At 44.3% G+C, this 12,117-nt stretch overlaps 1 protein-coding gene across 1 annotated transcript in view; it reads right to left on the bottom strand.

Moving 5' to 3' along the window:
- The window catches only part of MCF2L2 (MCF.2 cell line derived transforming sequence-like 2), a gene marked incomplete at its 5' end in the record, with an annotated part of 239,213 nt that extends 229,001 nt beyond the window's left edge, over positions 1-10,212 (bottom strand). Inside the window, 3 exons of the mRNA XM_082624318.1 lie at positions 9,486-9,632; positions 9,730-9,957; positions 10,077-10,212. Of these exons, the coding sequence (XP_082480444.1) occupies positions 9,486-9,632; positions 9,730-9,957; positions 10,077-10,212 (511 nt within the window). The remainder of the gene's footprint in view (positions 1-9,485; positions 9,633-9,729; positions 9,958-10,076) is intronic.
- Positions 10,213-12,117: the final 1,905 nt, after the last annotated feature.

Below are 12,117 nucleotides of genomic sequence, written 5' to 3'. Positions count from 1 at the left end.
CTCATTGGGAAACTGGGGAATGAGGAAGTCAGATAGAGAGGGAAATCCTAAAGTTGATGAGAATCAGAATGTTTTTTCTTTTTCAGAGGAATCACATCATAAGATATACATCAGGCCACTGGATATTTAAAATAAGATAATAGACAAGGATAAAAATTTTAAAGGATGCTCTTAAGAAAATGTATTCCAGGCCACAATTCTAACCCCTCTCCAGGTTGCCAAGGAATAAAATCTAGAGAATTAACACTGCAACCAATTGAAGTCACTACCTAAGCAAGCAACATACATTGGCAGAGCAAATGGCAACATTTCAGATCCTGAGATGGGATGTAGAGTATCTCTTGAACTACTTCTAAAGATCAGGTGCAAGTACAATGTCATGATTCTAAATGAAGGATGTTCTTTGCCTGTTGTAATCTGACCAAGACCCCACTTAACTACCACTTGAGTTCACCTTTCAGAACTGTGCCATGCAGAGTGCTATATTCAGAAAGAGGCTGCTTTTTCATAATGCATTTTATTTTGGTTCTTCATGCTTAATGTTTTTGTTTATTGATGTTCTGCTCCAAGATTTAAAGAAAGGGCACAATGCAAACTATCCAATAAGTAAGTATATAATAAGTAACTTATCCAATAAGTTCTGTATACAAGCTTCTAATTTTTATTTGTATGATTCAAGCTAACATTTCAGAGTAAGGCTTGCAGTTGGCTAAGGAGAAAACTGGAAAACCTTTTTTCACACACACAAAAAATTAACTGTTTACTTTTAAGGAGAGGGTAAAATTTATACATTTTAAAATACTCAAATCTGAAGTATATATTTTAATGAGTTCTGGCAAATGGATACATCCATGTAACCCATACCCTTTTCAAGATATAGAACATTTCCATCTATAGAAAGTACGTTCATGTACCTTCACAGTGAACCCTTGTTCCTAATCCCAGGGCAACCACTGTTATGATTTTTCAGTAGAGACTAGTTTTATCTGTTCAAAAGCCTCATATAATGCAATCATACAGTATATACTCTTTTGTGTCTAGCTTCTTTCCCTCAGGATAATGCTTTTGAGATTCACCCATGTTGTGTGCACCAGCAGTTCATTCATTTTTATTGCTGGGTTGTATCCCATCATATGGATGGTCAGTTTGTCCACTCTCCTGCTGACATTCAGATTTTTTTTTTTTTTTTTTGGTGGTATGCGGGCCTCTCACTGTTGTGGCCTCTCCCGTTGCGGAGCACAGGCTCTGGACACGCAGGCTCAGCGGCCATGGCTCACGGGCCCAGCCGCTCCGCGGCATGTGGGATCTTCCCAGACGGGGGCACGAACCCATGTCCCCTGCATCGGCAGGCGGACTCTCAACCACTGCGCCACCAGGGAAGCCCCCAGATTTTTTTCTTTTTTTCCAGTTTGGGCTGTTAAGAATAAAATTGCTATGAACATTTATGTAAAGGTCTTTGTGTGGACATATATTTGCATTTCTCTTGGATAAATACCTAGGAGTGGTATTGCTGAGTCAAAGCAGAGGTGTATATTTAACTTGTAAGAAACTGCCAAACCTTTTCCAAATTGGTTATATCAAAAGGTTTTAAGATTAGAGGCTGCTCTCCTTAGCAATCCTCAGAGCCAGTTCTTAGTGTTCTATTAGTGTTAACTGCATGTGAAGTACTTTAAGAAAATACCTAAATTAAGAAGAAGAAATATTAATTTAAATTTAGATTCTAAAACTTAAGAAAGCTCTTTTTTTTCCCTACCGTTAAGTGTTGAGAATATGTTGACTCTGACCAAACGCAAAGTCTGAAAGTCTAATACAGGGCAGCAAATAAAGCAGTTTTCAAACAACAGTTAATTACATACAGCCAAACTTCCTCCCAAATGGTTGTACCAGTTTGGATTCCCATCAGCATTATAGAAACGATTCCCCATATGGAGGCTCTTTTTCATACTAAACATTAACTTCTTCAGCCTTTCATTCAGAAGCAAACAGCCATGGATGCTTAGCTGGCATCACAGCATCTAGGAACGTTAAAACTATCCTTGCTAACCACATAAACCCACAATGGCAGTGTGCATGCAACTGCACACACCCAGTGATGACCCTAATTACACACCTTAGAGATACTGAGGGTTTGGTTACAGACCACTGCAATAAAGTGAATACTGCAATAAAGCTAGTCACATGAATTTTTAAATTTTCCTCGTGCATATAAAAGTTATGTTTACACTATACTATAGCCTATTAAGTGTGCAATAGCATTACTGCACACTAAAAAAAAATGTACATGCTTTAAAAAAATCCTGCTAACATTTTAACCATTATCTGAGCCTTCAGTGAGTCATAAGCTTTCTCAAAGGTAACAAAGATCACTGATCACAGATCAGCATAACAAATATAATATAATGAAAAAGTTTGAAATATTGTGAGAATTACCAAAATGGGACACAGAGACATGAAGCGAGCAAATGTTGCTGGAAAAAATGGCACCAATAGACTTGCTCGATACAGGGTTGCCACAAACCTTCAGTTTATAAAAAAATACAAATATCTGTGAAGTGCAATAAAGCTAACTGCAATAAAATGAAGTATGCCTGTATATCTTTTTGCAGCTTACAGAACCCTAGGGAGAATCAGACTGTAAAATCTTAGAAACTTTATACATTTGGATCTATTATATAAACAAACTATATAGCTCTTATAATTCCTACATTCCATGCACTGACCTTTATCATTTGACCAAGATCAAGTATCTACTAAAAGACTGTATTTTCTTTATGTTTAACAACAGATTTTGAAATAACTGGGTACTGTACTAGGTAACTCTCCTTAGAAAAGAGCTGATTATTTCAGGAGTAATGGCAATGGGAGATGAATGTTTCCCCCATCTTCTCCCTAAGAAACTACCATTACAGGTATTAAAAAAATAAAAATTAAAAAAAGCTTTTCTTAGCACTTCTAGGTGGCAGAGTAGGAGGACTACTCCTATTCTGTAGGAGCTCACCTCCCCTCACTAACACATCAAAAATACATCTACATATGGAGCAATTCTCACTGAAAACAAACTGGAGACTGGCAGACTCTTATATAACCACAGCTGTAAGGAAGATCCACATGGAGCAGGGTAGAAGGGAAGAGAAGGCATCAGGTTGTGACTGTACCCCTGGGAGGGAACACAAGAAAGGAAGGGGGATTACATGGGCTTGGAGATCTGCTCTGGGGACTGAGTGGTTTGAACCACTTAATGGACATCCCAGCCCGGGAATCCGACATAGGGAACACATGTCCCCTTAGCTGGTTTGAAAACTCCTGGGAACAAGGTGGGAGGAAGCAGATTGAAATTGCCCAGGATTCTGGCTGGTTTCCTATGATTGCCCCAATGACCACACCAGCCCAAGCTGGCCACTCCTGCTCTCTGGTGCAGCTCCACACTAGGCAAGAGCTGCCCCAGCTGATGGGAGAGTACAGTTGTGGGGGATGGGAGCCAGCTCAGACCCGCCACAGCATCCGAATGGGGCAAGGGCAGCTATTACTGGTGCTCGTGGAGAAGGTAGATCCAGAGCAGTCTGAACTCTGACTGATGTGACAGGACCACCCTAGCACACACCCTGGCCAGCACCAGATGCCCACGCTGGCCCTTCTTGCTCTAACACTGCTCCCCTCTGGGGCAGAGTTACCAATGCTGGGGAGGGAGAAGGAAAGCACACACTTACAGAAAACAGAACCAGCTCAGACCTAACACTCAGGGCTTCTGCTCCAGCAATTTGGGATCAGACCCCACACCCAATAGGGTGGTGAGGGTCACTGAGCAGAGGAGAAGTCCTGCCTCACACCTGGCTCTGGCTTCAGCCTCTCTATCTCCAGTCCCATCACCTACCAAGGTGCTAGCTACCAGCACACCCTGAGGAAAGATGTGACTTGGGCCCATGTCAGATCCAGCTCTCCCACCAAAGCCACTGGGCACATGCAGTGCCCAGTGTAAGGATGCTCCCACACAAGGACACCCCTTCAAGACCAGGCTAGATAACTGCTTCACCTAATTTCATAAAGACAGAAAAAGTTAAGCAGAATAAGACAGAGGAATTTGTTTCAAATGAACGAACAAGGAAAAAACCCTGAAAAAACAACTAATGAAACATAGATAATTTACCAGATAAACAGTTCAAAGCATTATAATAAGAATGCTAACTGAACTAGGGAAAAGAATAAATGAACACAGTGGGACTAATAACAAGGAACTAGAAATAAAAAAAGAATGAGTCAGAACTGAAGAATACAATAACTGAAATGAAAAACACACTAGAAGGAATTATCAGCAGACTAGGTGATACAGAAGAACACATAAGTGATCAGGAGGATAGAATAATGAAAATCACCCAATCAGAACAGCAAAAATAAAAACAAATTTTTAAAATAAAATTTGGAACAACATCAAGCATAACAATATTTGCATTATAGAAGTCCCAGAAGGAGGAGAGAGAGAAAGGGGTCAAAAATGTATTTCCCAAACCTGAGGAAGGAAACAGATATCCAGGTACAAGAAGCAAAGAGTCCCAAACAAGATGAACCCAAGGAGACCTAGACCAAGACATACTGTAATTAAAATGGCAGAAGTTAAAGACAGAATTCTAAAGACAGCAAGAGAAAAACAAAGTCACATATAAGAGAATCCCCGTAAGACTACCAGCTGATTTTTCTGCAGAAATTCTGCAGGCCAGAAGGGAGTAGCATGACATATTTAAAATGCTGAAAGGGAAAAACCTACAACCTAGGATACTCTACCCAGCAAGATTATCATTCATAATTGAAGGAGAGATAAAGAACTTCTCAGATAAGCAAAAACTAAGAGTTGGTCAATACTAAACTGATACTAAAAGAAATGTTAAAGGGTTTTCTCTAAGTGGAAAAGAAAAGGCTACAACAAGAAGTATGAATCTATAGAAAAGGAAAAATCCCACTAGTAAAGGCAAATATACAGTGAAGGCTATGGATCAACCACTTAAAAAAGCTGGTACAAATATTAGAAGACAAAAAAAATGTAAAAATATAACTACAATATATGGTAAAGGGATAAACATGAACATATAAAATGACATCAAAAACACAAAACATGAGGGGAATAAAAAAAATGTAGATCTGTTAGAATGTGTTTGCACTTAATGACTAACACTTTAAAATATATATATATATTTATAGGTCAACATATATAAATTCCATGGTAACCTCAAATAAAAATTCTACAATAGATACACAAAAACTAAAAAGAAAGAAGCACATGCACACCACTAAATAAAATCATCAAACCACAAGGGATGAAAATAAAAGAAGAAAAAGAACAGAGAACAACTACAACAACAAAACAAGTAGCAAAATGGTAATAAGTACATACCTATCAATAGTCACTTTCAATGTCAATGGACTAAATGCTCCAGGCAAAAGACATAGGGTGGCTAACTGGATAAGAAAACATGGCATCTTCTGCTGCTTACAGGAGATTCACTTCAGAGCTAAAAACACACACAGACTGAAAGTGAGAGGATTTTAAAAGATATTTCGTACAAATGGAAACAAGATAGCCGGGCTCTCAATACTCATATTAGACAAAATAAGACTTTAAAACAAAGTCTAGGGCTTCCCTAGTGGCACAGTGGTTAAGAATCTGTCTGCCAATGCAGGGGACACGGGTTCAAGCCCCGACCCGGGAAGATCCCACATGCCACAGAGCAGCTAAGCCCATGCGCCACAACTACTGAGCCTGAGCTCCAGAGCCCATGAGCCACAACTCCTGAAGCCTGGGCACCTAGAGCCCATGTTCTGCAACAAGAGAAGCCACCACAATGAGAAGCCCGCGCATCACAACGAAGAGTAGCCCCCGCTCACTGCAACTAGAGGAAACTCACGCACAGCAACAAAGACCCAATGCAGCCAAAAATAAATAAATAAAAAATTAATTAATTAAAAAAAACAAAGTCTATAACAAAGAAGGGCATTATATAATGATAAAGGAATCAATACAAGAAGAGAATGTAATACTCATTAACATACGTGTACCTAATATACGAGGACCTAAATACATAAAGCAAGTACTAACAGATAGAAGGGGAGAAATTAACAATAATACAGTAATAGTAGGGGACTTTAACACCTCACTCACATCAATGGACATTATTATCCAGACAGAAAATCAATAAGGAAACAATACTCTTAAATGGCACATTAGACCCATTGGACTTAATAGATATCTACAGGACATTCCATTCAAAAACAGTAGAATACACATTCTTTTCAAGTGCACATGGAATGTTCTCCAGGATAGATTACATGCTAGTCCACAAGTCTCAACAAATAGAAATTATATCAAGCATTTTTTTCTGACCACAATAGTATAAAACTAGAAATCAATTACAGGAAGAAAAATGGGAAAAACACAAACACGTGAAGACTAAACAACATGCTACTAAAAAACCAACGAGGGCTTCCCTGGTGGCGCAGTGGTTGAGAGTCCGCCTGCCGATGCAGGGAACACAGGTTCGTGCCCCGGTCTGGGAAGATCCCACATGCCGCGGAGCGGCTAGGCCTGTGAGCCATGGCCACTGAGCCTGCGCGTCCAGAGCCTGTGCTCCGCAACGGGAGAGGCCACAACAGTGAGAGGCCTGTGTACCACAAAAAAAAAAAAAAAAATGGGCAGAAGACCTAAATACACATTTCTCCAAAGAAGACATAGAGATGGCCAAGAGGCACGTGAAAAGATACTCAACATCACTAATTATTAGAGAAACGCAAATCAAAACTACAATGAGTTATCACCTCACACCAGTTAGAATGGGCATCATCCGAAAATCTAAGAACAATAAATGCTGGAGAGGGTGTGGAGAAAAGGGAACACTCTTACACTGTTGGTGGGAATGTAAACTGGTGTAGCCACTATGGAGAACAGTATGGTCCTTAAAAACCTAAAAATAGAATTACCATATGACCCAGCAATCCCACTACTGGGCATATACCCAGAGGAAACCATAATTCAAAAAGACACATGCGGGGCTTCCCTGGTGGCACAGTGGTTAAGAGTCTGCCTGCCAATGCAGGAGACATGGGTTCAAGCCCTGGTCCGGGAGGATCCCACATGCCGCGGAGCAGCTAGGCCCATGTGCCACAACTGCTGAGCCTGCACTCTGAAGCCCGCGAGCCACAACTACTGAAGCCCGTGCACCTGGAGCCCATGCTCCACAGTGAGAGGGGCCACTGCAGTGAGAGGCCTGTGCACTGTGGCGAGGAGTGGCCCCCACTCTCTGCAACTAGAGAAAAGCCCACGTACAGCAACAAAGATCCAACACAGCCAAAAATAAATAAATTTATTTTTAAAAAAAGAAATGTGCAAAAAAAAAAAAAAAAAAGGCACATGCACCCCAATGTTCATCGCAGCACTATTTACAATAGCCAGGTCATGGAAGCAACCTAAATGCCCATCGACAGACGAATGGATAAAGAAGATGTGGTACATATATGCAATGGAATATTCCTCAGCCATAAAAAGGAACAAAACTGGGTCATTTGTAGAGACGTGGATGGACCTAGAGACTGCCATACAGAGTGAAGTAAGTCAGAAAGAGGAAAACAAATATCATGTTAACGCATATATGTGGAATCTAGAAAAATGGTACAGACAAACCAGTGTGCAAGGCAGAAATAGAGACACAGATGTAGAGAACAAACGTATGGATACCAAGGGGGGAAAGGGGGGAAATGAATTGGGAGATTGGGATTGACATATCTACACTAATATGTATAAAATAGATAACTAATGAGAACCTGCTGTACAGCACAGGGAACTCTATGTCACTTTGCTGTACAGTAGAAACTAACACAACATTGTAAAACAACTATACCCCAATTAAAAAAAAAAAAACAGGAGAGAACTTAATAATCATCCAAGTCTACCTCCTCGTTTAACAGATGGGAAGCTTCACCCTGAGAGAGGCCCAGTGATCTGCCCAAGATCTTTAGTGGCAAAGAGCCCAGGGACAGGACCAATAACACATACACAGGTTAGATGGTGTTTTCACCCACATTATCTTACAAGCAGACTGAGCTGGGTGGGGAAGGATTATTAAAATTCCCATTTTCAGCCTGAGGTGGAATGACTTGTCCAGAGCAGAATTCAAATTGAGATGGTCACACACCCATTCCACTGTTCTTTCCTGCACCACAGTTTCTTGCACATGTTGGTATTGAGCTCAATCATCTCAGCATTCAATATATTTCAAACTACAAGTTCTGTTTTATTTTATCCTACCTTCAGCAGTATTTCACATTCGGCCTTCTCTGGTAGGATTATACTGACCTTTTGTCTTAAAGAAAAACCAGTTCACATTTGGCACCAGAAACATTTTTTAAAACTGAATGAGGCTCCCCATACAAATCATCTTCACAAGATATATCACATGTGTATCATTCCAGATGTATATCGTTATTGCACTAAACACACTGAACCAGTGTGCTCAAAGAGCAATAACAGCTCACTAATTGAAGCAATATTTATCATACAGATACCAAAAGGCAGTTTTAACAAATGCGTGGAACACTGAGATAAAAACTTCCTGACTTCATCAATAAAAACTGATTTGCATTCACATAGGGTCTCAAGGTGAAGTGAGCAACAGAGAAAATTATCGGGATTATTCTAGTCATCTAAATCCAAAGGCTCTGAACCTGAATGTGTTTTTTTATTTGAGGAGGTCCAGGGAAGGGGTGGGGGAGAAAATGTTAAGGAGGAATTACCTTGCCAGTGTCTCAATGTTCTCTTACGGTATAGGGCCTATCTTTCCACCACCACCCTTATTTCAGGAGGAAGGCACGCATGTTCTGCTCCCCATTTTAAACTCATGGAAGAAGATTAGAATTGCTCAGTCTCGTGGGGCTGGCAGAGGTTTCTCGGTGGGGTTCACCTGGGGCCGGGCGACACCTCCAGGCCGTACTTCTATAGAACAGGCCAGGGAGCTGGACTGCGCCCCGGCCCTCTACTGTGACCTGCATCCCGTCACGCTGTCTCGTGAAGGACCCTCCAGTGGCCTGACATTGATTTCTGCTGGAAAGCACCGGCCTTCGCTCCTCCCGTTCCCTCTCCTTTCTCAGTATCGGGTCAATCACTACACAACTGGCCACCCCTGCCCGCGGTCAGCAGCGGGTAACAGATCCTAACAGCCAGCTAGCCCTGGGTTTAGCGCTCAACTGACTCGGCAATTGCCTGGTGAAGGCTCCTGCCCCATGGCCTGCTCCGGCCCCGCCAGACGCGGGGGACGCCCAAGGCCGCGAGCGCAGCGCCCCAGGGACGCCTGTTACAGAGCAGCACCGGAGGCAGCGAGGCCCACACGCTGGGCAGGAGCCCCTCGGCCATCCCAGGGCTGCGACGGAGGGCTGGGTGGGGGGGAGACCAGGTCCCAGGCAACGCCCCCACCCCCCATTAATAAAACGCAGAATTAAGCGTCATTTACCGACACGAGCGATCACTGTGGTCAGTCGCCGGGTGAACTCCTGAGGGGCCATTTCTTCTTTTAACCAAAACAGCACTTCGCCGAAAAACCACTCGGTATAAACAAAACAAAGCAACACAAAACTGTTTCTACTGATGCTATGGATGACTTTTTAAAGGCATCTCTTCGCGAGGATGCTCGGCCCTCACACTCTTCCTCGCTCTCCTCAGGCACAAAACGAGAGTCACTCCCAGCCAAGGCCAACTCTCCAGGGCCGCGCGGTTAGAGGACGCCAGCCACGCCCCGGAGGGGGTTATTTTAAAGATTAGGTGGGGCGGCTTTTCCAACTTGACGACTGGCTTTACGAGAGAGGGAAGCGGCAGTTCCGGAGAGGAGAAAAGCAAGTCGCCCCAATCTCGCTGTAACCGCGCCACTGGCGTCGCGGGCCGAGGGGGCGCATGGGTTTCTGGATTTGTGGTCAGATGTGCGCTGCCTCCCGGGAGAGTCGCGTCGGGATGAAGGATGCTCTGTCAGCGCGCAGGGGGCACGCGGAGTCAGCGGGTGCAGAAGGCAGAGGAGCTGAGGTGTCCAGGGATCAGCCGGGCAGCTCACCCCGCGTCGCCGCGCGCCCTTGCGCTTCCCGCCTCCGCGCCCACCTTTCCCCGCCCGGGGGCGGTGCCCGAGGCTCCCGGAGAGGCGCGCACGCGCGCGAGCACCGCCCTTTTTCGGGTGGGGCAGGTGCGCCCATTCCTCTAAGAATGGGGGCGATTCAAGATCTGTACTCCAATTGTGGAAGAGGAGACAGCGAGTTCGGTGCGCCCGCCAGCACCGGGGTTCTGAACGCCAGATGCTCGGTTCCCTGGCTCGTCTCTCCTCCTTCCCCGCCAGGTATTTGCGGAGAAACCTAGGCGAGAAAGGGACTGGCAGGGAGTTCTGCGGCCGCCCCACTGGGGCTCTGGAAGGAGGGCTGTTTGAGGCCCAGCTGCCCGTCCCATCCACTGACTCCGGGCTTGGGGGAGGGACGGTGGCTGGAGTTTGTTTCCCCCTGTTAGGGGTTGTCTCATTCAGTTATCAGCGTCCACTGGACACACTCGCATTTGGAGCCGGGAGCGCGGGCTGTGCGCACCTGGCTCCGCATGCGTGTGCGCACGTGTGTCTCCACTGTGTGGGCCTTTTCCTTTGTGCAGCTCCTCCCGTGCGCCCCCGCTCCGTCTGCCAACTGTCAGGCGCGCCAGTGCGCCCTCCTGGAAAGGCTCCGGCACAGCGCCATTACGGAAAGCATCGGATCCGCAACTATCCAGTGGTAGACGCTGTCCCGGGGCTTCCTTAGGTGGCTCCAGATACTACCAGACAGGCGGACTAACCGAATTCAGTAAAGCTCCACGTGAAAAGCCTGAGCAAACGAGAATCTAGTCAGGTTGTCCCCCAGTCCATTCCTAAAAGGGGGGACCCTGTCGCGAGAATGCCAGGACCACCCACAGATTCTGAGCCAATTCCGGGAAGCTCAGCTTTCCTCTTTGGTATGTAAAAAGCCAAACCCCAAACAAACACCTTGGATTCAATTTCTAGTAATAGCCACTCATCCCAGGGGTTTGGGGACGTTTTTAAATGCTTTCTGCTAACAATTGTGGGCTGTGGTTAAGAGATGATGTTAGTCCACCTGCTACGTGAAATTTGTGCAGAGGTTCTTCTCTCCTGTGATGTTTGGGCTCTTTGCACTCTGTCTGCACAAGTAGAGCAACCATTTTCATAGCAGCCTCCTGCGAGAAATTCAGAAAGGGGTTAAAGACCCAAAGGAGTAAAACAGCTTTGTGTTTCCACGGTAGTATCTGGCTCTTCAAGGGTCACAAGTATTTTTGAGAAACCAAATGAGGTGTTTTCTGTTGGTAGTAGTCAGTACCTGACGACCAGTCAGAGCCAACTGTGAACTGGCCCCCAGAAACCAGCATATTGCTAAGGAGACTGATAATGTGGGACATTCTGGACTTTGCAGATCCAGTGACCTCAGCTTCTCAGATTAAGCCAGGTTTTATGGGTAAGAATCATGGATGGAAGGGACGGGAGAATTGGAAGAGCAAGAAGAGTCAGGTGAAGCTTATGAATAGGAATGAGAGAGAAAAGAAAGAAATAGAAAGGAAATAAATCACACTCAGAAGGCTGGTCTCCTTCCCACATCTGTACCTTCACAATCTTCAGAGGTTTCCATGGAGATGAATTGGCTGACTTTATAGCAAGATGTAACAGGCAGTGGCTGTCCTCAGAAACCAGTTGTCCCCCCATTTCTAATACACGCTCTCCTGGGGCCTCAACTGCTTCACCTGGGCTGTGAGGGGGTGGGTCTGTGATCTCCAAGTTCCCTTTTCCAGTTCTGAAATCCTGTAACTGTAACTAAGAAGAAATGAGCGTAGTTTTCAATAGCCCATATCTCCTTGTTCCTCTGAGAAAACAGTTATTATCTCCATTGCTCTTGTGAATATGTACATGCTCCCTGCCTTCTCTCCTTCCCTGCCCTCCTCCCTTCTGTGCCTCTCTTTATCTTTTCTAATTATGATTTATTTCCTGTCTGTGACAAATCACATTGCTCTAATATATGGCAAAATCAAGGAACAAGTCAGAATAGCCTGCCTTCCTCTCTAATGAATGAATTAATAAT

This window comes from Mesoplodon mirus, assembly GCF_964341445.2.
Source record: "Mesoplodon mirus genome assembly, chromosome: 6".
NCBI lineage: Eukaryota > Metazoa > Chordata > Mammalia > Artiodactyla > Ziphiidae > Mesoplodon > Mesoplodon mirus.
The sequence above is the reverse complement of the archived record's forward strand: the minus strand, read 5'-3'. Positions and strand labels throughout refer to the sequence as shown.